The sequence below is a fragment of the Mirounga angustirostris genome, unplaced genomic scaffold, assembly GCF_029215605.1.
Source record: "Mirounga angustirostris isolate CCGP_5_RB_7025 unplaced genomic scaffold, mMirAng1.0.hap1 SCAF_10, whole genome shotgun sequence".
In the NCBI taxonomy this organism is placed as follows: Eukaryota; Metazoa; Chordata; class Mammalia; order Carnivora; family Phocidae; genus Mirounga; species Mirounga angustirostris.
In genome coordinates, this window is record NW_026991718.1 from 52,140,431 (window position 1) to 52,167,500 (window position 27,070).

Genomic DNA, 27,070 nt, shown 5'->3' on the forward strand with positions numbered 1-27,070 from the left:
ACCCAAGGAGGGGGTCATTATAACTCCGATTTATAACCAGTCAGTCAGAAGCCCAGGGAACAACCTGGGCTTGCAATTAGCATCTGAGGGGGTGGGCGGTTTTGTAGGACTGAGTCCTTAACCTGCGGGACCTGACACTATCTCCAGGCAGGTAGTATCAGAATTGAGGAAAATTGTAGGATACCCAGCTGGTGTCAGAGAACCAGTGGTAGGGGGAAATACTAGAATACTAGATTTAGGGGTGCACAATCATATCCCCCTTTCATCTCCAAAGTGTTTCAATTGTACTATAAATTATATGGAACTTATAATATTATAAATGTTTATTCTCAGTGTATGTCCTTATCTCATAGTGGACCCGTAAGGAAGAGTTGAAGGACTGGCACTAGTCTACAGACCATACTTTGAGTATCACAATTCTAAGCAGTCAGAATAAGACTTCTAGGAGTATATCCTTATTGTGGGTATTCAATGAGTGTTTGTTCGGGCAAACAGTGCTAAAGTATTTAGACCCAGAGTCCTAGATTTAACACTTAATGTGGATGAGGGGTAGCTTCCTTGTTGTTTCCTAGACATACAGCATACACCTTCAAAATCCAACTGAGAGGATATGGACTGATGGCAGAAAGATCTCAAGAATACATGCCTCACTAAGGATTGGCCAGGGACATTCATACTGCTCTCTCTGATCATTTCAGAAGCCTCAGTTTACATTTTACATCACTTATAACAAGTACATCCTAGTTCAATTCTTTAATGTGCCCATTACAGTCAACACAACAAATTTCTAGAGTGAAAAGGCTGAGTCCCAATTTAAGAAGGCATCTGGCTAGATGTCCATTAGCTTCACCCAACAACCCATTGACGTTCCTTAAGTGACTCAGAAAAATATTAAGACTCATAACAACACTGCTTATCTAGGATAATTAAACAGGGAAAAAAAACTCTAACAGGCTTATGAAAAGATTCTGCAGCATAAAAAGGCAAAACTCAGCGCTCAAGATGTTGAAGAAGGCTATCTTTTGGACAAGATTTACTAAAAGCAATTTCTTTAAAAAGCATCTACTTTATATTTGCAATAAAAATTCAAAAAAGTGGACAGACACACACAGAAGAGGTGATAGATGAGATACAAATGAAGATGAAAAGGGGGAACCGGGAGTCAGGTAGGGAAGAATCAAAGGAAGGTAGATGAGGTAAGGGGCGTTTGTAAGGAAACTAAAATGCAGAATCTAAAGCTACATTAGGGGCAATAAAAAGCTGAATGGTAGGGAGGGCAAACTTTACAAAGTAGAGGAAATGAGAAAGGCATGATAATGATGAAAGATGACATCACGGACTCAAAGGACAGAGAATGAAGATCTGACATGTATATAGTTGTTCCAAAGGGGCATAAACCCACAAAGGCAAGAAAAAAGGTACAGGGGACAACAGCACTAAACTTTTAGAAGAGGGAGAATAAAAGAGTAGTAAATATTTAGCAGACCAGGGAAGGGTGCATCCAAAGGCAGCAGGGGAGAAAGCTGAGAATAAACCTCATGTATACTACTGAGTCTCCAAAAGGCTCAGGAGTTGGTTGCAAAAGGCACCTTATGAAGAACTCGTTGAAAATTTAAGATGTCCAGATTTCCTCCCTGAGTCTGAGTGGCCAGGTGACTGCCCTCTCCAGCCCTGGCAAAAGACTAAAGGTTTTTCTCTTTAAAGAGTAAAACAGAGGATCTCTCCTCTGGCAAACCAAAATATAGCATTGATGCCGAGACTAAGGAATTGCACACTGCATGCCAGCTCCCCTTGGTCTCTCCCCTAACCCAGTTCTCCAACACGGATGACTTGGTCTTCACCTCCAGGCAGTATATTAGAAGCATCTTCTCTGGGGAAAGAGAAGCTCTGTTGGGCTCCCTCAGAGGGAAGTCTGCTTCTCCCTCCACCCTTCCCCCCTGCTTGTGATCTCTCTCCTTTTCTCACTCTCTCTCTCCCAAATAAGTAAATAAAATCTTTAAAAAAAAATAAAGTAAAAAAAAAAAAATAAACAAACTTCAGAAGTTTACCCTACAGTGCTGCTTACAGTCAACAAATCCTATCTAAGCACTTGGTTTCTAGTCATCTTTTCAAATCCCCAGTCTTAAATCTGAATACACAGCCAAGGATTGTCACATGTTAAGGAAAGTCTTGATAGGAGACAAAGAGACCAAGTCAGCTAAATAAATAGAAACAGGCAGCTTGATGGAAACAGAGACCATGTAAGGAAAACAAACAAAAAAATCGTTAATCCTCAAGGAGATATTATATTCATGAAATAGGAACAGAATCATATAAAAAGAAATGCTTAAAGAAAGTGTTCTTGAAATTAAAAATATAATAAATATTTCAAATATTCAATGGAAGAATTGGAAGATAAAGTTGAGAAACTATTCTACTAAGTAAAATAAAGCAAACAAAAAACATTTTTTAAACAGAGAGATGGAAAATAGAAGAGAAAATTCCAAAAGAAAAAAATAGAAGAAAATAAATAGGTAAAAATCATCAGTGAGATAATTTAAGAAAAATTTCCAGAACTGCAGGGTATGTATTTCTAGAATAACACGGGGACAAATAGAATATCCTATAAACAGTGAGAGAGAGAGAAAAAGAGAGAGAGAAAGATTCACATACAAAGAGTCAGTTATCAGAATGGCTTTATACTACCTAAGAATAACCCTGAAAGCTAGGAGATAATAGATCAATGCCTTAAAAATTCTACAAAAAATTATTTCTATCCTAGAATTGTATACTAACCAAATAATCAAGTATCAGAGTAGAATAAAAACATGTCAGACATGGTATTTTTCCAAAAATTTACCTTCTGTACACTATTCTAGAGAAGTTACTGAGGGTAATTCTTATCAAAATAAGATGTGGGATACAGAAAACAGAGGTTCCAACATAGGAGGAGGGCCAAGGGAATTCCCAAGATGATGGTGAGGGAAAATCATAGGATGTCAGCTGCATATCAGGCCCAGAGGGCACGTAGGCCAAACTGAAGTAGTCAGAAGATTCTAGAAAGATTTATACAGAAAGATGGAATTGATACAATACCTAATGTGAATGACCACCTTGACAGCTGGTAAGAGCTTGGAGTTGAATTAGTAAAAAGTATATAGAAAACTAAGGAAATGAAAAAAGAAGACCGCTATTAACTCTAGGAAAACCAAAATGTTCCATGACAAAAGAAAAGAAATCATCATACCACATGGCTCCAGTGTGAATAATGTTTACTCACTAATGATAATGTAAACACTGACTACTAATCTAACCAAAATTATGATATAGTTATATTACAAGATGGACATGGGAAGGGTAATTGAATGTGGTGGATGTTAGAGAAAAAAGGAAGCAAAGTTATTTTCTACCATAGTGGGAAATCAATAGATTATGACCAAAAGTAAAAAATCTAAAAGTAGCAATAAAGCATATTTAAATACAAAGAGTTAAAGACCAAAACAATCAACCATGAAAGGTGAAAATAATTACTTCCTGGAAGGAAGAAACAGGAGGGAAGTAGGAGTCTGCTATTCTTCACAACAAACCAGAGGGAACTCTTTTAACTCTTTAAAATATGTCATATATAACTTTGATATAAATGAAAACTTAAAAAAAGTTAAAGCAAATAATCAAAGATTGTATTTCAATATATAAGAGAAGACAACTTCCCTGAGGTGAAAAAACACCTGAATCTGGGCACAGTTAATTAAAAGAAACTATTACCTAGGGATGCCTGGGTGGCTCAGTCGGTTAAGCATCTGCCTTCAGCTCAGGTCATGATCCCAGGGTCCTGGGCTCCTTGCTCAGCGGGAAGCCTGCTTCTCCCTCTCCCACTCCCCCATTTGTGTTCCCTCTCTCGCCGTCTCTGTCAAATAAATAAATAAAATCTTTTAAAAAAATAAAAATAAAAATAAAAGAAACTAATGCCTAGACCTACCCTTGTAAACAAGTTTTGAATTTTAAGGATAAAGAATCCTACAGTAAAATTTACTACAAAGGAACAAAAATAGGGAAGGTTTTAGACTTTTCCTCAACAATAAACATTAGAGGACAATGGGGAAATTTCTAAAGATTTGAAGGAAAAAATTACATCCAGGAATTCTACAGTTAACCAATGTATCTTCTCTTTAACTTGTAAAGGCAACAAAGACACATTCAGATATCTTAAAAAGCATATCATCCTCATATCTTTGTAGAAAAAAACTGATATATTCCACCTGTTTGAGAGATGACTCACAAAAACTCAAAGATCATGGTAAAAAGAACTCTCTAGAGGCATTAAAATAAGGCAAACAAAGAATTTAATCAATATATTTTTATAATTGTGGTTTCAAAGCAATTCACATGTAAAAAATTATATTGAATATATTGAATATATATATATAATAACTTCATAATATTTTTTTTAAAGATTTTATTTATTTATTTGACAGAGAGAGACACAGCGAGAGAGGGAACACAAGCAGGGGGAGTGGGAGAGGGAAAAGCAGGCTCCCCGCAGAGCAGGGAGCCTGATGCGGGACTCGATCCCAGGACCCTGGGATCATGACCTGAGCTGAAGGCAGTCGCCCAACCAACTGAGCCACCCAGGCGCCCAATAACTTCATAATATTAACAACTAACATATTTATAAAGTGACAGGCTCTAGTCTAAATGCTTTACCTGAATTAATGTCATTTAATCCTCAGAATAGCCCAATGATGGTAAGTACCATCATTATGCCCATTTTACAGATGAGGAAACTGAGGCATGGGGGGGGATTAAGTAATTTGCCTAAAGTCACACAACTAGTATACTGGCTATTTAACTGTCTCTATGCTGTGATCCTGAGGCTGGAACTCTGCAAATCACATTTCCCAAACTTCCTTGACCGCTAGCTCCCTGTTTCTGCTAATAAGAGGCACCAGAAGACTGTAGGGAGGGAGTAGGAGAGAAGGTCTATCCTTCCTGTCTTCCAGTACTGTCAGTGGTTCCACTGTCAGCAGCAAATTGGCTCTAGCTCCCAGCTTCTTTTTGGGTCTCCCAAGCATGAATCCTGCTTCACCCCTGCAGAGGTATTTCAGCAGGGGTGGGGTAGGGAATCCTCTTCTCCCCTGAAGTTCAAGCACAAGCTGACAGAGTTTCCTCTCAAAGATCTGAGCACCACCACTACAGGGCCTCTCCTGAGCTCCCACGTTCTGGAAACAACTTCCTTTTTTTCTCACAGCCCTAAAAGTGGAAGCTTTTTCCTGCAGTTACTAATTTTTTGTTACCTCATCTTCTCCTTTTTTCATTTTAGTCTTCCAACATCTGTGTAACCAATTCCCTGCATTAAATACTCTGTTTGAAATAGTGCAGTTTCTATTTTTCTGATTGCACCTTGACTTACACAATTAGTAAATGACAGAGCTAGGATTCAAATCCCAACAAAATCAAATTCTGGAGTTTGACTCCAGAGCTGTACTCTCAATCACTATTCATATTATTCTAAGCTCTTAAAAACAAAACAAAAATAAGACAAAAGAGTAAACATGACTTTAAATAACCTTGGGACAGGGGTGCCTGGGTGGCTCAGTCGTTAGACATCTGCCTTCGGCTCGGGTTGTGATCCTGGGGTCCTGGGATCGAGTCCCACGTTGGGCTCCCTGCTCAGCAGGAAGCCTGCTTCTCCCTCTCCCACTCCCCTTGCTTGTGTTCCCTCTTTTGCTATGTCTCTCTCTGTCAAATAAATAAATAAATAAAATATTTAAAAATAAATAAATAAATAAATAAATAAATAAATAAATAACCAACCAACCTTGGGACAAAGAGGAACTAAACACTGTAAAATGTAATGAGTATTTATTTATTTATTTTAAAGATTTTATTTATTTGTCAGAGAGAGAGCACAGCACACAGCAGGGGGAGTGGCAGACAGAGGGAGAAGCAGGCTTCCCGCCGAGCAGGGAGCCTGATGTGGGACTCGATCCCAGGACCTTGGGATCACGACCTGAGCCAAAGGCAGACGCTTAACCGACTGAGCCACCCAGGCATCCCTATTTATTTATTTATTGTAATTAGAATATTAAATAATGATTAGAGAAAAGTGAGAACTTCTGTTTCATGTGAAAGCTCTATTGACTGAGTGAAAGTCTTAGCTTTAAATGGTTTTATTTTGAAATAAGAAAAAAGCAAATAAACCAAATATTTGTCTGAATAACAAAATAAAGCAAAGTAAAGGCAAAGGAAAAACAAAATACAAATAAAAGCAGAAAATAATGAATTAGAAAAATCTCCACGGTTGATTTTTAAAAAGCTAATAGTAGGGGTGCCTGGGTGGCTCAGTCGTTAAGCATCTGCCTTCAGCTCAGGTTATGATCCCAGGGTCCTGGGATCAAGCCCCATGTCGGGCTCCCTGCTCAGCGGGAAGCCTGCTTCTCCCTCTCCCCCTGCTTGTGTTCCCTCTCTCACTGTGTCACTCTCTGTCAAATAAATAAATAAAATCTTTAAAAAAAATAAAATAAAAAGTTAATAGTAGTTTCTTTGAATATATAGACAACAGTTGGTCTGATCAAATTAAATGGAGAAAAAATAAATATACAAAATTAGAAAGAGAAATGGATATAATAACAGAATATTTTTACACTCATGAGAGAATGAAAAATACAAATGAATGAAAATAAACCACTGGTTCCCCAGAACTATTTTATGTGCTGGGGATAAAGTAGTTAATGAGATAAAATTTCTACCTTCAAATTTTACATTTATTTGATTACTTGATTAATGTTTATATCCTAACCATCTTCTTGCCTACTCTACTCAAGCTAAACTGAAAAATTTATGATTTTTAAAATATGTAAGTCTCATGTCTATTTTTGCTTATTATTTTATCATTTGAGAAATTTTCAGTGCCTGTTAGAGGTCCTTGCACATAGTGGAAAAAACAGGCTGCAATGCAGTATATTCTCTTTAAATTAAAACTATTACACACACGTTTATCATAATATATATGCATATTGAAAACAATAGGAAGGATATCCTTCTAACTGTGTGGGGTTTACTTGTGAATAATAAGATCAATTATTTTTATTTTTCTTTCTGCTTTTCTATATTTCCAAATTTTACAAAATGGTTATGTATTATCATAACTAGAAAAACAGTTTTAAAAACAAGTCATCAAAAAAAAAAAAAAAGAAAAGAAAAGAAAAGAAAAAAAGCCAAAGATCAAATTGGGAAAAAGGGCTTTCCATTTCTGTGACAATGGTTTTAATTAATGCCCAATCTAAAGTAGTCACAGAGGTACTCTATCACATCACCCTAGTCTAATTATCTGTATGGCATTCATCACTATCTAACATTTTCCTTGACTTATTTGCTTATTTATTGTGTTCTCCTTACCCTGACCCCAGTATAAACTCTCTAACAAGAAGAAACCTTGTTTATCTTGTTCCATATCATCTTCCCTGTGCCTAGAAAAGTGCCTTGCACACTGGAGGAGCTCAATATTAAATAAATTGATTTAACTGAATAAAGAGCATTTTCAAATCAACTCTTAAGAAGAAATACTCCAACAGAAAAATGGAAAAGGATGTAACTTTAAATGAAGAAATATACATATCCAATGAGTATGAGACTATAAACTCTGTAAGGGAAGGAATATATCTACCTTATTTATCATTGTTTCCAGCTCCTGATGATGAAGTATAGTTGGAAGAAGGGCAGGCAGGGACAAAGGGCCCCTCCCCCCCCCCCCCCGACGAGGGAACCACCCTTAAAAGGATTTTATGCTACTCTGGAAGGAGCCCTCCACCTTTTCCCACGTGATAGATGACAAAAACCTGATTGGATGACAGGTGCATAGAGGGTTGATCAGATTAAAACAGCCCCCCAACAAGCCCATAAAAACCCCTAGACTTAGAAACTTCCCCGTGGCAACCTTCTCGGGTCCCCTCCCTCTTTGGGAGCTTTGTACTATCACTCAATAAACTTTACTATCCTCAATAAACTTTGCTTTGCTGCCTACCACTCTTCCTCTGGTCTACCTCTTCATTCTTCAAAACGGCGTGACCAAGAACCTTGGGCACCGAAGTCAAAGAAATCCTGTAACACTAGCATAGTTTTGACATGTAACAAGTGCGTAACTAAACAACTAATGAATGAAGTAATGAACATGATGTTAAAGAAAAAATTTTCATGACACTTGTCAAAGACAGTAAGGAAGATTTTATTCAAAAAAAAAAAAAAAAAGAGGAACTATTGCAATGAGGGTTTTGTAGTAAGGGAGAGAGATGGAGCTCAAGTCCAAATACAACCAGGATAGGTGGAGACTTATAGCCAAGGGTGGGGGTTGGTGGATAGAAAATTCCTAAGAGGAGAAACATCAAGAGGAGAAACATCAAGCTAGGGGGATTCTTTGCTATATAGACTCAATAGGATTCTCACTGAAGGTAGGCCAAGGTGGTAAGATATGGAGAGAGGGGGATGAGAAATTCGATCAGATATCAAAAGTGATCAGATTTCAAGGATGGGGGGGATTTTTGCTAAACTGACTCAGCAGGATTCTTGCTAAAACTGGACTAAGTGGGCCAAGCACAGAGCCCAGGGTCAAGATCTAGTCAAAAAGAGGACTCAGAGGAGCCTGGCTCAAGTTTGGCTAAGGAGAGAGTCCCCGTCAATAAAAAGTACCCAAGGTCACTAAGTTGAACAATGACAATTTAAAACAATGAGCACCATCTCTACCTATCAAATGGGATAGATTTCTCTTTTAACTGTACAAACTCAGTGTTTTTTGTTTGTTTTTTAGAGAGAGAATGAGCACATATGAGCAGGGAAGGGCAGAGTAAGAGAATCTTAAGCAGGCTCCACACCAAGCATGTGGGAGCCATTCTCACAACCCTGAGATCATGACCTGAGCTGAATTCAAGAGTTGGATGCTTAACTGACTGAGGCACCCAGGCACCCAGACTGAATGTCTTCTTTTAAGACCAAAGGCTCCTTGAGGGCAAAGAGTGTATCTATTTTGTTCATTGCAATAAAATTTCTGGTGTGTAACCCATGGTAGGTGTTTAATAAATATAAGTTAACTGAATCAAGAGTGGAGAGGAAATCAGTATAACTTTCCTGGAGGAAACATAATTAAGTATGTATGTGAATAATATACATGTAAATGTAATGTAAATATATATACTACATATGTAAAACAGTAAAATTTTAAAATAAAACAATAAAATATTCAACTGTAAAGAACTGATTATTGAGCATCCATTAAAAATAATGTTTCTGGGGCGCCTGGGTGGCTCAGATGGTTGAGCGTCTGCCTTCGGCTCAGGTCATGATCTCAGGGTCCTGGGATCGAGTCCCGCATCGGGCTCCCTGCTCCTTGGGAGCCTGCTTCTCCCTCTGCCTCTCTCTCTCTCTGTCTCTCATGAATAAATAAATAAAATTAAAAAAAAAAAAAAAAAAAATAATGTTTCTGGAGAATATATAATGAAGTGGGAAACTATTAAATGAAAAAAACATAGTAGAATGTACCAAATATGCAATGGGATCTAATATGGTAAAAAAAAAAAAAACCCAACTGTATTTATATACTGGAAAAAATGCTAAAAGGAAATTGATCAAAGTAGCAGAAATAAATGGAAAGACATTCCATGATCATGGATTGGAAGAATTAATATTGTGAAAATGTCTATACTACCAAGCAAACTACAGACTCAGTGCAATCCCTAACAAAATACCAAGGGCACATTTCACATAAATAGAAAAAAAAAAATCTCCAAATTTGTATGGAACCATAAAACACCGCAAATAGCCAAAGCAATCTTGAGAAAGAAGAACAAAAGCATCATGCTCCCTAATTTCAAACTATGTTACAAAGCTATACTAATTAAAACAGTATGGTACTGAGCTAAAACAAATATATCAATGGAACAGAGAGCCCAGAAATAAACCCCTGCATATATGGTCAATTAGTTTAAGACAAAGAAGCCAAGAATATGCAATGGGGAAAAAAACAGTCTCTTCATAAATGATGTTGGAAAAACTGGACAGCCACATGTGTAAGAATGAAACTGGATCACTATCTTACATTGTACACAAAAATCACCTCAAAATGGATTAATGACTTGAACCCCAAAACCATAAAACTAGAAGAAAACATAGGTAGTAAGCTCCTTGACATAGGTCGTGGAGATTATTTTTTAAAATCTGACACCAAAAGCAACAAGAGCAAAAATAAACACCAAACTAAAAAGCTTCTGCACAGCAAAGGAAACCATCAACAAGATGAAAAGGCAACCTACTGCATGGGTGAAAATGTTTATAAATCATATATCTGATACTGGACTAATACCCGAAACATAAAGAACTCCTACAACTCAATAGCAAAAAATCTCTCAAACAGCCCAATTAAAAGATGCGCAGAAGATGTGAACAGACATTTTTCCAAACAAAAACGTACAGATAATCAATAGGTACATAAAAAGATGCTCTATATCATTAATCATTAGGGTAATGCCAATTAAAACCACAATGAGACATCACCTCACACCTGTTAGGATGACTAGTATCAAAAAGACATGAAATAACACATGTTGGTGAGGGTGTGGAGAAAAAGAACTCCTGGGCACTGCTGGTGGGAATGTAAATTGGTGTAGACACTACGGAAAACAGTATGATGGTTCCTCAAAAAAATTAAAAATAAAACTACCATATGATCCAGCAATTTTACCTCTGGGTATTTATCTAAAGGTAACAAAACCACTAACTCAAACAGATATCTGCAACCCCATGTTAATTACAGCATTATTTACAATAGCCAATATATGGAAACAAGCTAAGTGTCCATCAGTGGATGAATGGATAAAGAAATTGTGATTTATGTGTGTGTGTGTGTGTGTGTGATGGAATATTATTCAGCCATAGAAAAGAATGAGATCTTGCCATTTGTAACAACATGGATGGACCTAGAAGGCATCATGCTAAGTGAAATAAGTCAGATAAAGTCAAATACCAAATGAGCTCTCTCACATGTGGAGTCTAAAAAATAAATATATTAAGCTTATAGGTACAGAGAACAGATTGATGGGTGCCAGAGGCAGGGGGTGATGGGTGGGAGAAATGGGTGAACTGGGTTTTTTTTTGTCTGTTTAAATAAATTGAATTAAAAAAAAAGGATTGAGAGCTATTTGTTGGACATAGTAATGTGGAGAACTAGTAGAGATGACAAGGATAGACAACTGTACTGATGTGCTTTGCTGGAAAGAGGGAGAAAAATGGGGTAGTTGCTGGAGAATGAAAACTCAAGGTAAATTGATATTAAACTAATGACATTAAAATAAACTGCAGGAGAAGGTGGAAATGAGTGACCTAGAACGTCTTAGGTACCTTTCATATTGTTAGAGAGAACTGAATATCCTGTACATTTTAGTAATCCTTCGAGATTTACTGATCATCAAACTTTCGGGTCTAGAAACTTTTGTGATGAAGGAATTCTTCTAAAAGAATATTTCTGTGGTTAATTAGACTATTAGAGCTCAATCTAATTAGGACCCTGATAAGAAGCATTAAATATGTTTCAGTATTTTGATATATTTTTTCATTAAATTACTAATTTTTTGTTCAAAATATTTATTGAGCACCCATTATGTATGTGTGAGTCAACTGCAAAGGCCAGAAAGATGAGTGTGATGTAATCCTGAAGGGAGAAACAGGTTAACCAACAATGACAGTACAAATTGATTTGGGCTATAATGGAGGTACATTCAAACTTCTACAGTAATAGTAAGTAGCAGACGTAGCAGAAGGAATAGCTGAAAGATTTATAGGGCAACTAAAAAGAGAAAAGGGATTTAGACCTCCAACAGGCTGTTGGACTGGATATGCTGAGAGGTCCTTGAAATTTTGACCTTCATGAAAATAGTCAATGCAAAAAAAAAAAGTCAATAGCAGTTATCTCTGAGTGACTTTTATTCTTTATCCTACTTTCTTCAGTGGTTATGTAATTACCTTTCTAACCAGAAAACAAAAACAATAAATGTTCTTGTTAAAGAAGGAAAATGGTTGTTATAATTTCCCTTCTGCTAAACAGTGGTTCTCAAACTTGAACATGAATCAGAATCACCTGGATGGTTGGTGAAAGGGGACTGCTGTCCCTGCCTCTACCTAAATACGTTCTGTTTTTACTACGATTGTGCCTTTCTTATCAGTTTTAGTTCCTGTCGTTTAATACACTTAGTTCCTGTCATTTAATACACTTAATTTTACAGGATATTTTAAATTCCTTGAAAGGATTATATATATATATACATATTTTTTTAAATAAGAAAGGCTTTATTTTTAAGACAAAACAAATAGCACAAACACACATCCAAATGCACGTAAGTTCATTGGGTTTTATAAAAGAGGAAGCGGCACTCAGGTGTCAGTTATAACTAGAAACATCAAGGAGATGCCTCTGCTTCTGGTGGCATGGATACAACATGTGCTTGTCTAAAAAGTCGTTCTGGGTGGCATCATTGTGGAAATGCATGACAAGAGTGAGGTGATACAAGGTAGAAATGCAGGTGGGTGAAAGCTTTAAGACCCTTTTCACCACCCTAATGTGCTTTTGTTTTGCTCTGGGGAATTGAAGCAATCCCCAGGTCACCTTAAAAAGAACTTAAGTGTCAAAGTACACTTTCAAATACCTAAGAGAGATTTAAGATTGTTACTAAAGTTATACAAGGAGGTCAGTAGGAGAAAATAGTTTATGTTCTCAAAACCCAGGTTTCACACAATATGAAAAGAAGAGGCTGATTTTAGTAAGGGCTGGTCTTTTTCATGATGCGTAGGAACTCCTGCTCATTGACTTTTCCATCTCCATCTCGATCAGCCTCATCGATCATTTCCTGTAGCTCCTTATCAGTGAGGTTCTCACCCAACTCCTTGGCCACACGCTTTAGATTTTTGAATGATATCTTCCCAGTTTCATCATCATCGAAGAGCTTGAAAGCTTTCAGAATTTCTTCTTTGGTATCTTTCTCAGACATTTTCTGAGTCATCACAGTCAAAAAGTCACTGAAGTTCATTTTTCCTGTTCCTTCCTTATTGATTTCGCTTATCATTTTCTTGATCTCTTCTTTCTTGGGTTCAAAGCCCAGTGCCCTCATTGCCACCTTAAGTTCCTTAACATCTATGGTCCCAGTTCCATCAGCATCAAAGAGATCAAAAGCTTCCCGGATTTCCTGTTTCTGCTCTTCAGTAAGCTCTGGCTTAGGACTCATCCTTTTTTCGCTGGGCAAATGATGCCATGCTTGCCTTCTTAAAGTTAGAGGCCATTGCTGATGGACTCTGCTGCCCGTTGTTACGGCAACTGACGTACATCAAAAGGATTATATTTTATTTACTTTTAGGCTCCTGCTCTCTCTTTTTAAGCACTAGCTAAGGAGTTGCTGAAAATAAATTTCTGAAAACTATCCCTGTGTACCATTTTTAGTGCTGGAGAAAATACAACAATGATAAATATGTCAATTATACCTCAGAAGAACAGGGAAGATATTTAAATTAAAAAAGGTTTTTAAAATGTTAAACCAAAAGTGTAGAAGAAAGTATATGGCTCTTCCCCTTAAGCGATGCATTTGATTCATTCATTATTTAGTTATCCAATAGTTAATGATCTGAGTGGGGCCTGATATTCTGTATTCCTAATAAATTCCGCTGGACTAAAAGCTGGCAATATAGAATGGCTACATGGTGTAGTGAAAATGATGAGGGTTTTGAGGTCAGTCAGGTTTTGATTCTGCCTCTGCCCTTTACAGGCTCTGTGTAACAATAGTTAACATACATTAACCTGGCTCAGTCTGTTTCCACATTGACAAAATTAAGAGTAATGCGTCCCTCATAGGTGTATTGTGAAGACTGAATGATATGATTAAATATCCAACACAGTGCGGGCCTTAGTTAAGGTAGTTAATTAAAGTTGGTCCCCTTCCCTTTGATTTCCTCTAAGGATGCACCACACATTGCCATAACTGGGTTTACTGGGACATGAGTTAGCCACCCTACAGGGCAAATCATTTTCTCCTAACCTAGCAAACCATGCACATCCCTCTGCTACTAACAAAATCTTCACTGTTCATCTATAAAATTGGGGATAATAGTATAATAGTATCTACTTTAATATAATAGATAATAGTATTTACTTTGCAGAGATGCATACAAGAAGATTAAACAAGATATTATGTTAAGTGCTTAATACAGTAACTGGCATATGGAAAATACACAGCAAATGTCACTTTCTTTTCCCCTTCTCCCACTCTCTCTTTTTTTTTTTAATGGGGGTGGGGGTTGGGGGGGAGGAACAGAGGGAGAGGGAGAGGGAGAGAGAGAATCTTAAGCAGGCTCCATGCCCAGCGCAGAGCCTGATCTCACAACCCTGAGATCATGACCTGAGCTCAAATCAAGAGTCAGCTGCTTAACTTACTGAGCCACCCAGGCGCCCTCCCCTTCTCTTTGATTAGGTATTTATCAATAGTATCTCCTAGACTAAGTTCAAAAGCTTACCTAGTCCAGAATACTTCAAATCAATTTTTTTTTTTAAGATTTTATTTATTTGAGAGAGAGAGAATGAGAGAGAGTGAGCACATGAGAGGGGGGAGGTTCAGAGGGAGAAGCAGGCTCCCTGCCGAGCAGGGAGCCCGATGTGGGACTCGATCCAGGGACTCCAGGATCATGACCTGAGCCGAAGGCAGTCGCTTAACCAACTGAGCCACCCAGGCGCCCCTCTAACTATTTTCTAGTATTTTAATCAGTTTATATATATTTTTTCTAAGTAGGCAGTTTAGTGTAGCTAGTTAAACACTGGGCTCTAAAGCCAAAATGTCTGGGTTTGAGCGCTAGCTTCGCCGGTCACTATCTGTGTGACTTTGGGCAACTCATTTATCTCTGTGCTTCAGATGCCCCATCTAAAAAATGAGTACAATTTATATTACCTTATTTCATAGGGTTGTTATGAGGATCAAATAATTTATTTTATGTAAAGGATTAAAAACTGCAATTTTGTCTTATAATTGTTATTAGTCTCTGAAAGAATGGGAAGCAAGAAACCCAGTGTTCTAATGCTTTTTCTTTCTTTTGCTTCTTTTAAAAAAAAAACACCTCCTCAAAGCATCAGGTGGATGCTTGTTAGCTGCCTTAATCCTATCAGAAAAAAACAAGTTTTTGTTCCAAGGAAGTGAGAGTTGGGATTTGCATAAGTCTGGCCTAGTCTGGTAACAGGAATGTCTAGAAAAGTAAAAACTGAGATAGCAACAGATTCTAGGACCCAATAGAACTTCTTTAAAAAGTCAGCCAAGATCAATAGATGTAGATAAAGATGGAGGTCAATGAATCTAATTCCAATGAGCTTTCCCATCTATTTTAAGGTCTATTCCAAACTTCCTTAAGACAAAATCTAGCCTTTTAAGGAAAGTGCAGAGAACATGCCTCCGTGGGCTTCCTTTGAGGGAATGTTTTAGCAGGTGCTGCATTCCACCCTGGAGGTGGCTGCATGAATTTGTGAACTGAAGTGACAACATTGACTCCCTCTGGAAGAAAAAAATGCTGTCTCTACACAGGAAGCTTAACTACAAAGGCACTACTTGAAAAAAGGAGTGGGGGGGGGGAGGAGGAGGAGAAGAGGGAGAAGAAGAGAGGAAGGAGAAGCAGCAGTCACGGCTCAGTTCAGTCACGGCTCAGTTCAACATTCAGATTAGAGAGGGTAAGAAATACCACCCCCCTTCTCCCCCCGGAGTACCTCTCTGTCCTCTCCTCAAATGCCTATTGAAAACGTTCTGGGATGAATTACAAGCCAAGAGCGCTGTTGCAGAATTAGGGAGAGCGGGTGGAAGTGAGAAATAACCTATATTCAGGTGGTTAGAAAAATCATGGATTTTGGGGGGCAGTGGAGGTGAGGGCAGGGGTTTGGAACTACTTTCAGCATCACCCATCAGGAAATCTAGGGATGGAGAAGGGTACCAACCGGCCTTCCAAATCTTCTGCATTTGGCAGATGAAAATCACGTTGTCCACCCAATGGACTTTGGCACTCAGGCGATATCAGGGTAAAATAAGCATCAAGGAGGAAATCTTAAAGTGAAAAAGAAAGAACAGAAAGTCAGCCTTGGGTTTTTGTGTGAGGGGATTTGTGAAGGTCAGGCCCACCCATAGCATCAGGAAAGCTGGAAGAATTAAGCGTCACTGTCGGCAGCCAAACCCTAAAGTATGGGATCAGACCAGCAATTTGGATCTGCTGGTACCCTAGGATCTGCCCTGCACCCCCCCCCCAAGTTTCTCGGTTTGAGTCTCGCCTGTAGATTCCCAGACGAAACACTGTCTTAAGTTTTCTCACAGTGCCTAGCTCAAAGCTGACCGCAGAGTAGTTCTCAATAACAACTGTGAGCAAAAACAGCTTTTGAGGTTGAGGGGAGAAAGGTACAGGTTTTACTTAGGGTTGGCGTTCGGGTGTGGCCTTGTACCAACTGCCAGCAAAATTCTCCCGATCACCCCTTGTCTTCCACTTTCTGCCCAGGTGACGTCGTTAAGCCTCGCAGGACAGGCTAGGGGCTAGAGGTTAAGCCGCGCCTTCAGGTGTCAGCCTCGATCCTTTCGGAAACAACCCCCAGAATCCCTTGTGCAGGGAGGTCAAGCCGCAAATAAGATGGCTCCAAAAGGGTGGTACATGCAGCAGTTTCCTAGTCCTTGGCAGTTCTTTACTGGATATATTTAAATAACCGAATCCCCACAAATGCACCACCCCACTAACCACCTTCGAGGCCGATGAGGCCACCGCAGCCACCTCGCTCGCTCCTTCAGGGGCATCCTGGGAGTTGTAGTCCAACCGCTGGGTTGCGCCGAACTACCTTTCCCATAGTGCCATGCGGGCCGGGCGATAAAAGTTCTTTTCTAAAACTCTCTCCACACTGAGACACCCCCATCCCGGGTCCCCCTCTCTCCGACGACTCCTTCTCGTCTGTCGCGACTGAGCGGCAGCAACAGGAGGGCCTCGGCCCGTCGCCGCGCCGTCCCGAGAGGCACTTCCGGCGGCGGTTCACTTCCTGGTTGGGTGGATGGAGCCGGGCGGGAGCGCGCGCGGGGGAGGGGCGGCGGGTCAGTCTCCGCTGGGCGCTCCGGGGATCAGCTGGCGGGCGGGCGGGCGCCGAACGCGGCCCCGGCTCTCGCTGCAGCGCCGCCTCTTCTCCGCGTCTTAGGCCGGCCCGGCGGCCGTGACAATGTTGCAGGGCTGGTAGCTGGGCGCCAGCCGCCGAGCTGTCTCAAGTGGGTGCTGCCGGGATGCTGCCTCTCGGGGCGGCGGGGAGACCCGGGAGGAGGGGGAGGCAGTGCCCGGCTCGGTCGGCGCTGCCCGAGGCGGCCGAATCCTCCCTTTTTCCGAGCCGCGGGCACCGGGGTCCCGGGCTCTGCCGGGTTTTCAGCCCTAGGGTTTTTCTGCTAGGAAAATGCATGAAGCGTTTCCCCGGGATGATGGCTTTTGCTCTCTCTAGGACTCAGCGGCTGAATTCGTAAGTGTGTTACTGATTCATCCTCTCTCTCTTCTGTCATCACAGGTTTAAACTTACACGAATCGCTCTCTTGAGGAGGAGGGGACCGCGGCGCGATTGACACGCATATTCCTATAGGCATCCTCCCTCAGCCCCCACCCCCACGGCCGGATTCGGGTGGCTCCTCTCCGAGCTGAAATCCGAGAAGAAATCCTTGGATCTCTTGTTTTCTTTAAAAAAAAAAAAAAAAAAAAAAATCCAGAAACCGTCGGTGTTTTGCTTTACTGCTTCCTATTCGCAAGATGAAGAAGTTTTTCGACTCCCGGCGAGAGCAGGGCGGCTCTGGCCTGGGCTCCGGCTCCAGCGGAGGTGGGGGCAGCACCTCGGGCCTGGGCAGTGGCTACATCGGAAGGGTCTTTGGCATTGGGCGACAGCAGGTCACTGTGGACGAGGTGTTGGCGGAAGGTATGGTGGGACTCTTTCAGTGCGCCGTGAATTAAAATCTTATGCTGATGCAGCAAGACTGGTTTCTAGTTGTTCAGTGTATGAATGGGTTTTGACCAGTTGACCCTCCCTTCCCCCTTCCCTTGCTCAGTGAATCATTGTCCTTGAGAAATTTAAAACTGAGATTTGGAAGTGACCGGGCTTGTGGGGTGGAAGGACGTTGCTGGAAATTGTTTACCTCAGTGGCCTTTTATTTTATTATTTTTTAAAAAATTGGCAAGCCAATTCTTGTCTGCCTCGCTGAATTATAAGGATCAGATGAGAAAACGCATGTGTGAAAGTGTAAAGCTTCACATCAAATGTAGGGTGTTGGGCTTGTCATCCTCCTTAAACTTGAAATTGTGATGTGAGGGCTGAAGGGTGGAGATGGAGTAGCTTTAAGAAGAGAAAGGGGTTTCTCCTTCTACCCAACTTTCCCACTCCCAGGAGTAGGCATTTGAGGAAGAGAGGATTTTCAGAGAATGGGAATATGTTTTTCTAAGAGCCAAGGCTCTTGGTGGATTTGACTAGTTTTGTTTCCTGACCCAACTGTAATCCGGTCCCCAGGATGTAGCCAAGATAACAGAAATTACACGAGATGAATGTGGTTATTTTGAAAGCAGTCTACTAGGCCCCTCTTCCTCCTGTTTTAGTTTTTATTTTTATTTTTTAGCCAAAAGAATTACTTGAGAGTAGCATCTGATTTTTGTTTTTCCTCTATTGGAGAAGATGGTATTTAGATCTGCTGTGTAAATTCTCTCCATGTGTGTTCATCTGTATATCTGTAGATATGTAAATATGTATTTTTATCCCCCAGGCTTTCTGGAAATCTTTGCGTGTATCTTTTGGTAACCTTAACCTCGACCTTCATAATTACGCCAGACTCATACTTTTCACAGTCCATTGCCTGCCTTGTGTGCTTTTATTTTTAATAAAAGCAGCAGTTTCCTTGGCATGAAGCTATTCAAACTAATTGGATGGGGCCAACCTGCTGTAGGTTGTGTTATCGGCTGAGAGGGGGGATGGAGGAAGGGGGAGGCTTCTGTTACTGCAACATGGTGGTTTTGGGGGGGACAGTTTATTAGCTGGGGAAGGAGCGTTTTTGCAAGCTAAGGTTGAAGCAAAGGTCCTAACCTGGGCCTGGGAGATGCCTGTCACGGTGAGTGTTGCAGGCAGGTGGGTTGAGAGGATGAAGAAGCTGTGTTTGGCTTTCAGCTTGTGAAGTACTGGGTTCAACTTGGGCCCATTTTTCTGGGGTTAGGGTGGAAGCCTTTACTTTAAAAACACTTAACAAAAAAAGATCTGACAGTTAATGTCCTTGTGAAATTCTTGCTCTTTTCCATTCTCAGCACTGTTCTAGGTGGACTTATTCCGGGGCCTGAGTCACTGTCCCTCTGGATCTTTCCTTGTGGGCTTTGGTGCAGGATGGGAGATGCTTCTGTGCCTGCTGCCAGATCCGCACCCTTGAGTCTGATCTGTATCTTTCATCCCTGTGCCAAAGCCCTTAACTGCAGTGGGATGGAGAAATGGAGAAGGAGTACGTGAGAGAGAAATAAGGAGGCATGAGGGGGCACAGAGCTCTTTCCTTCTCTTTGAATGACTTCTGCTGACCTTATAGCCTAGGAGCATTTTGTTCAGCTAGGATATTGTCTTACTGTAGTTGGTGCTACCCTAAGCCGTGCCTGTTTTCAGAGTCTGAATGATGGGAGAAAGAGAAAAGGCAAAATTGTTCTTTGTAATCTAGGCTGTCCTCCTCTTCCCTGGAATTCATCCCTGAGAACTACACATCATGCATTATAGTATTTTCATGTGGAACTTAGGGCTTGCAGCTCTGCATTCATTTATTCATTCAACAAGCAGTTATGGTGTATTTATGATGTGCCAGGCACTGTGCTAGGCCCTGGGGATATGACATAAAACTAGATGCTATAGTTTACAGACTACGTTGAGAGATGGAAAACAACCAGTTAGAGTAGAGTGATATGCGCTATCATGGAGACAGGCTTAGGGTGCAGTGGCCCCAGTTTTAGAGAGCCAAGAATTGCTTTCTGCAGGAAGTGACTGACCAAAGAATGAGTAGGAGTTATTCAGGTGTGGAGACAGCATGGGCCAAGACTCAGAGCAGCAGGAGAGAGTCTCACGTAAAACTGGATCTGGCGATATTGCTCTCTTTATATTCTTTGACTATAGGTGAGTTTGAATTTGTGGCTCTTAGAAGTATATAGCTATATAGGAGCCTGTATACAAATTATTTATGTAGCACCTACTAAGTAAAAAGGTGCCACTAAGTTCTGAGAGGGATGATAGGGAGGTCTAAAGGGTGATGTCTGCCTTTAAGGAGCTGCCAGTGCGTTTGGTAAGACGAGGCAAATATTCACACATACAGCATAGCATGGTTACCAGCAGTGTCTACAGAGTCAGGCAGATCTAGGTTCAAATTCTGCATCTGTTCTTTACTAGCTGTGAAACCTTGGATAAGGCATTTCAAATCTCTCTGGAATCTGTTTCCCTATGGCAGTGGTTCTTAAAGCGTGGAGTCCTGGATCAGGAGCATCAGCATCACATGGAAGCTTGTTAGAAATGCAAATTAGGCCTCACCCCATAAACCATGAGGGTGGGGCTTTAACAGATTTCTGGAGAGATTCTGATGCAAGCTAAAGATTGAGAACCCCTATCCTGTGGAGTGGTCATGAATATCAAATGAGCCGATGTATGTGAATTATTTAACATTTTTCAGGTGTTCAATGAATGGTAGCCATTATTTGCCAGCAACATTATATCCTTTTTGTAGTTAAGGGGGAGTGGAGGGGGGGGATGTGAAGGTTAGTTTGGTTGTAGCAATCTGCAGCAATCCTTTTCCCCATTGTGGGTGGACAGAATCAGATATTTTTCTGCAGAAGCCTCACTAGCTCCTTGAAGGGTCAACAGATGTTTTGGGTGACCATGTTCCTTCCTGCACCCTCTTCTTTTTGAGTCCCCAGGTGTGGACCTAACCACCAGTCCCAGCCAGAGTTGTCCAAGGATGATGAGGATTGTGCATCGAGTTGCCAGGGCAGTGACCAGGCAGTTTGGGAGGGTGGGCTTTAAACACAGACTCTTCAGCACCACATCCCACCTGTCACCCCTGTTTCTTTAAAATGGGTATCAGTCTATGCTTTATAGTGAGGAATGCAAGAACACCGAGGAAGAGGTGCTAGAGTAAGACAGGAGAATACGTGGGCTGCCATCTCCCCATCAGCATCAGCCCTGCTCGTCTGCTTTCACTTACTAGTCCACTGGGGCTTGTTTGGGGGAAGTGAAGTTTTAGACCATGAGTTCAGAGGGATATGGCTGTCTCCAGGCTGGATATTTTCTCTAGCTTCCTCAGTGAGGATGCCATGATGACTTCCTAATCATGTCTGAGGTCATGGGCATGTGATGTCAAGGGAAGATTTGGTTTAAGCTTCTGGAATGAGCTCAATGGGAAAATTGGAGCAATGCTCAGAGAAGGACTGAAGAGCTGTGCTTTTATTATATGTCCTTAGCTATATGAGGCCTTACATCTAAGCTTTAAACAGTAAATGTTTGTTAAATACCTGCTGTGTCCAAGACCACTTTCCAGAACTGTATCAGTTCTGTATAAGGTGGACCACGTGCTCCATCAGAGCAGTTTCCTTACTTCCACTGAAGGAATCCAGGTCTAGAGTTAATGAGAACTACTGAGTGAATTTCCATACCAGTAAACTTACAATTTCTTCTACCAACATCACAAGGTAGTGAGGTTTAAATACCTAAAACAAACATATGTATACATGTACGTATGTCTGTATACACACATGTGTAGCATATAATTACATCGTGTTGGTATTGATATGATGCACACATGTATTCATTTAGTGAATGTTCATTAGGCCTTCTTTGTGGCAGGAACTGCATTAGATTCCAGAATTACTAATTTGAATAGGATGTGGGCCTGGCTCTTAAGGAGCTCATAGACCAACAAATAAACCTAAGATTAGTGTCCAGCCCTTGGTATGGCCCTTGATATGTAGTAGATGATAAAAGATGTTCTGAGGTGATAAAGAGAAGGGGCCTGAGGGCCAGGGTTTAGAGATGAAGTGTGGTTTGAACAGGAATGGAACTTGCCCAGCAGATGGTCCAGATGAGGGTTACCCAAGGCCTTCCCAGCAGAGAGAGTAGTATATGCAAGTGTGGAGTGGTGAAACAGTATGATGAGTTCAGGGATAACTGACTAGTGGTATCATCTGGGTTAGTACGAGTTTCCCTTCCAGAAGCAAGGAAAGAAGGACATGGAATGGTAGAAGGAAATTGTTTTACGTTTTGTTTCCCGGCTGTTCACTTGCTGCTCGCTTCCTTCAGTGGCCCTGGGTCTTTGGAGTAACTATTGAAGAGCTCTCCAGGATGCACTGCTACCATCTCTGCATCAGCCCTATGCTAATTGTGGGGAAGGGAGGGATAGTGTTTGGGGGCAGGGGAGCAGGCCTGAAGGTTCAGTGAGAGGCAAGCAGCTTGAAGGAGAAGCAGGTGGGGGAGTGGGATGACCAGTGGTACCGAAGGGAGTAGATGAGGGGGAGAGTGAGGATATGTGTGACCAGAGTGGAAGGTATGTTGGAGAGAAAAGAAGAGGCAGCGAGGTTCTGGAGAGCATTAGTGCCAGGCAGAGAGGTTGGTTCTAAGCACCTGAGGTCTTCTCTGACGCAAACACCAGTTTGATCCCTCCCACTTTCAGAAGTCTTTGCCTGCCGGGAAGTCTGGTTTTTTAGTGGCAACTGCAGATTTTCAGGGGGTGGTTTGTGAATGGTGTCTTCTTCCTGGCTTTGGGCATGATGACGGTTATAGCTTTGCTAAATATAGCCAAATTTAGAATTCAGAAATGAAATCCAGAATAAACAATTGCATGGTCAAAGCCTTTCCTTTGGTCTTTCTAACAAAGTCACACTCATTTAATGAGAGATGATAAAGAGAAACAGTTTCACATGGGTTCTGAGTGGGAGGGTAGGAGGGGAGGCGTCCACTTGTACCTCAGTAGCTAAAACTGCATGTAGAGTATACGGGAAAAGCTTGATGAATGTTAATCTGGTACATGTGACATACGACTGCAGCAGAGCAGTCATTGCAGTATTTGAAAGGTGACCCCTCAGAGAGGGGACCAACACCACCACGTACCTTCATTTTGTGCCCTTCAAAGGATAAATGCTTTCTGAGCCTGCTTAAGAAGTAACTGTGACATCTGCATTTGAAAGAGCCAAACAGTGATAATAATAGAAATGGTATTGTCTATTGAAGTAGCATCTGGCACTGTGAAGTAGCAAAGAGTAGCCTTCAGTCGGCTTTTCTGGAGCCATTTTTTTGGTGTGGTAGAAGGAGCACTGCAGTCTAAATGGGGAGATCAAGGTTTGTTGGTTCACTCATTGCTGTAACCAGTGACCAGTGCCGAGCACTCACTATGTGCTGGGCATCAGCCAGTGAGAAATAAGACTCTGCCTTGAGGAACTCTTAGTGCTAGAACTTCAGATACATGAGCCAGTAGCTCCAAGTGCTGGAGTGGAAGGCTATGAAAGGGGTAGGGCAACAGACAGGAGGCAGCAATTAATTTTGTGGGGTCAGGAGTAGTCAGGGAAAGCTAAAGAAAGGTGATATTTGAGGTAGGTCTTCAAAAATAAGAATTTATTACTAGGTGGACAAGATTGAGAGAACATTCAAGTCATAGAGAATAACATGGCCAAAGACAAAAAGTAGGAAAGTGCACTGCTCGTTGGCAGCTTTATGTTTTGAGATAGCATAATAGCATATTAGCATAATCTATTAGTGGTCCAGGGCTATGCTGTCCAGTAAAGTAGCCATAGCCACATATGGCTGTTTAAATTTAAATTGTTGAAATTAAAATTCAACTTTAATTCTTCAGGCACACTAGCCACTTTTCAGTTGCTTATTAGCCACATGTTTTGGCTACAATATTGCACAGCACAGATAGAAAATATTTCATCATCACAGAGAGTTCTATTAGACAGTGTTGGTTTTGAGCAATGATGGCTAAACTTTTTGCATAGAATGGCACTATCAGTTAACCATTTAACCTCTTCATTATATGTATGCTTGTTTGTTTATACATTATATGCATGTCCTGCTATTATTAGCTAATATCTGAAGGTACAATATATACTTAAAATGAAGTTCATCATTTATGATAGTAGATGCAAATCTATATTTTAAGTCATCTGGATAGGTTTTGGTGAATTTCTTGTCATATCTTATTAGATTTTAATTGTTTCTACATTGTAATGTGACTGATGAAAAGTACACCAGGAGGGGTGCCTGGGTGGCTCAGGTGGTTAAGTGTCTGCCTTCGGCTTAGGTCATGATCCCAGGATCCTGGGATGAAGCCTATCGGGCTCTCTGTTCAGTGGGGAGCCCGCTTCTCCCTTTCCCTCTGTTGCTCCCCCGCTTGTGTGCCCTCTCTCTCTCTCTCTAATAAATAAATAAAATTAAAAAAAAAAGTACACCCAAATAGGAATGAGGCACTGCCATAGTTTTGTTGTTTGTGTATGCTTATGTTATCTTTAATCCAAGGTATCTTTGCAGGAATCTTTTTAAGCCCCTTTTTGCTTTATGAGGATTAATTCATTTAAAACAAATGTGATCAGTAAATCCACTTAACCAAGCACATGAACTGTAGTACATCGCAGTCCATGTCAGCCTGTGCTATGGAGCTTCCACTCTTTCATTATTCCATCAGATTCATATGAGACCCAGGACTGACATAGAGACTGGATGGGAACACTAGTGTTGGGCCATCTAGTAAATATTAATAAAGATAAAATCTTATTTTTTAAGGTGGAAATCAATATAAGTGGAGAGTCTCATCTATATATTTTTCTACCCCAGTGGATTGTTTTGTGTACCTCTGTTTGGAGACCGCTGGTCCAGAGCAGTGGTTCTCAACCAGGAGCAGTTACCCCCAGGTGACACTTAGTAATGTCTGGAGACATTTTGGATGGTTACAGGGTGGGAGGTAATACTGGCATCTAGGGGGTATAGGCCAAGGATACTGCTAAACATCCTACAGCATACCCAGTAGCCCTCCCTCCCCACCACAACAAAGAATTATCCAGCCCAAAATGTCAGTCGTGCCAAGGTGGCACAACATGACATGTTGACCATTGTGGGGAAGGAGAGAGGAGTCAGGGATGGCGCAGAAGGGTCTAATCTGACTTCAGGCGAATCACTTTTTATTTTTTATTTTTTTAATTTTTTTAAAGATTTTATTTATTTATTTGACAGAGAGAGAGAGAGAGAGTATGAGCAGGGGGAGCTGCAGGCAGAGGGAGAGGGAGAAGTAGGCTCCCCGCTGAGGAGGGAGCCCGATGCAGGACTCGATCCCAGGACCCTGGAATCATGGCCTGAGCCGAAGGCAGACGCTTAACGACTGAGCCACCCAGGCGCCCTGAATCACTTAATTTTTAAATTCATTTTCTCAGAATCAGTGAGCCAGCAGTCTTTCTGTTTAACCTGTTATGGTTAAAAATCTTCATGTCATTTTCTTTATAAAATGGCTACTTCCAGAAATAAACCAGTGAACTAAAGGAGATAGAACGGTAAGTCTTTGTAGGCTCTGGCCGAGGGAGTTGTAACTATACTCTACCACTGGCTGAATATGGAGTATCAACTTTAGACAATTCTCCTTATATTCTCATTGCTCATATCTGAGCAGCCCCAAAGTATTGTGGAAGCATTTTCTGACTTGAAATTGTTTATAGGGAGGTTCAGTTGGGAAGGGTTATTAAAAATCAGAATGTTGTGAGAGAAGATGTTGATAATTCTTTGTACAAAGAAGAATTTTCAGGAAGAGTCTAGCACTTGCAATTAGGGATCTGGGGTTCAAGTTCTTTGACTACTATTTCCGTGTGGCTTTGGGGAAAGTCATTTAACCAATGTGAGCCACTGGTTCCTCATTTGTAAAAAATGTCCTTCCTGCCTCTGTAGGGATGTTGTGACCATGAAACAAGAGGGCATAGGGATAATGCAGAGTGCAGAAGAGACAGCTTGCCCTGCCAGCCAGGAGTAGCAAGAGTTACTGAGCATCTACGGTATTTTCAGCTCTACGATGCTGTGGCATACAGAGAAATAATGGAAGATTTGGCTCCTGCCCTCCTTGTTGACATAATGTGAGCAATACACATGAAACAAAAGCACCCTACAACAGGGTGTGTGGTGTAGTGTCTGAATTCTGGAGGTGTTGAGGGGAAGGAGACCAGTGAGGACTGAAATGGTTAGGAAACATTTTGTGAAGGTGAATTATTCTTAACGGAGTCTTCTCTGGAACCCCTTCGAGTAACCTTGTTTTAGGGAACACGTCTAGTTCTGCACGTTTGCATATGTTATATTCTTAGCAAAGTTGAAGTGAGTGTTGCAACATTTTTGGTTTCTTTTGAGGAACAAAATTGCCTATATAAATAAATCATATGTTCTGTGCTTATACCCAAAGTAAAAAAGCCTTTTCATTGTATGTGATTTCGAATCGCTCAGCAATCCTGGCTGCAGTATTTTGTGCCTCCTTCCCCTTCCAGGATCTAGTATTACTAGTCTGCTATCTTTATTTTTAGTGTATTATGTATACTTTAAACAATCTCAGTTCTTCTTTTGAGTTTTGGACAATTGTTAGGGAAGAGGAGTCCTTCTTATGAGTGACACTTCCATCTTGGCAGAAGGCGAATTCCTCAAGTTGGAACAAAGTTGAAAGAGTGAAAATCTGGAGTTTCATTCGGAGCTGCTGTGAGCGAATCAGCCTGAACTGGTCAGTTTTCTCCTTGGGCTCTGAGTTAACCTTGGCAGACAGTGGATGGCAATGCCAACTGAAGCTTTGTTAGTCCTGATTTCTGAAGAGCCGAGAGATAATTGGATGAAAGAGTTTATGGCATCCCTATATTATTATCATAGAAGGCCAAGCATAGCATTGATGTTAGATTATCATTTGTAATTATAATGATCTTAAATAATGATGCCTTTCATCTGGGACTTGAATCCTGGAGAAAGCAATATAATGCCATGTAATTTTGTTTGCTGCCTGTTTTTGAGGATGCTTACAGCTATTGTACT

At 40.9% G+C, this 27,070-nt stretch overlaps 2 protein-coding genes and 1 long non-coding RNA gene across 34 annotated transcripts in view; 1 reads left to right on the forward strand and 2 right to left on the reverse strand.

Moving 5' to 3' along the window:
* Nucleotides 1–16,885, reverse strand: part of LOC123851210 (uncharacterized) — a 71,023-nt gene extending 54,138 nt beyond the window's left edge. For all 6 annotated transcript variants that reach the window (XR_010405646.1, XR_010405647.1, XR_010405645.1 and 3 more), the window contains exons 1-2: nucleotides 16,762–16,885; nucleotides 15,977–16,082 (exon numbers count right to left, since the gene is read on the reverse strand). This is a non-coding gene — a long non-coding RNA (uncharacterized LOC123851210). The remainder of the gene's footprint in view (nucleotides 1–15,976; nucleotides 16,083–16,761) is intronic.
* LOC135361437 (centrin-2-like) lies at nucleotides 12,385–15,952 on the reverse strand. Its single transcript, XM_064572412.1, is given in 2 exon segments — nucleotides 12,385–13,247; nucleotides 13,249–15,952. Coding segments are annotated over 2 exon segments (564 nt in total). The 5' UTR covers nucleotides 13,342–15,952; the 3' UTR covers nucleotides 12,385–12,776.
* Nucleotides 16,886–16,917: 32 nt separating the features above from the next.
* AAK1 (AP2 associated kinase 1) overlaps nucleotides 16,918–27,070 on the forward strand; it is a 171,557-nt gene continuing 161,404 nt past the window's right edge. For 26 of the 27 annotated variants that reach the window (XM_054509831.2, XM_054509833.2, XM_054509832.2 and 23 more), the window contains exons 1-2: nucleotides 17,107–17,270; nucleotides 17,558–17,956. In XM_054509831.2, coding sequence (XP_054365806.2) covers nucleotides 17,794–17,956 — 163 coding nt within the window. In that variant the 5' untranslated portion in view covers nucleotides 17,107–17,270; nucleotides 17,558–17,793. Of the gene's footprint in view, nucleotides 17,054–17,106; nucleotides 17,271–17,557; nucleotides 17,957–27,070 lie in introns of those variants that run through there. The other variant, XM_064572392.1, reaches the window with a different exon arrangement.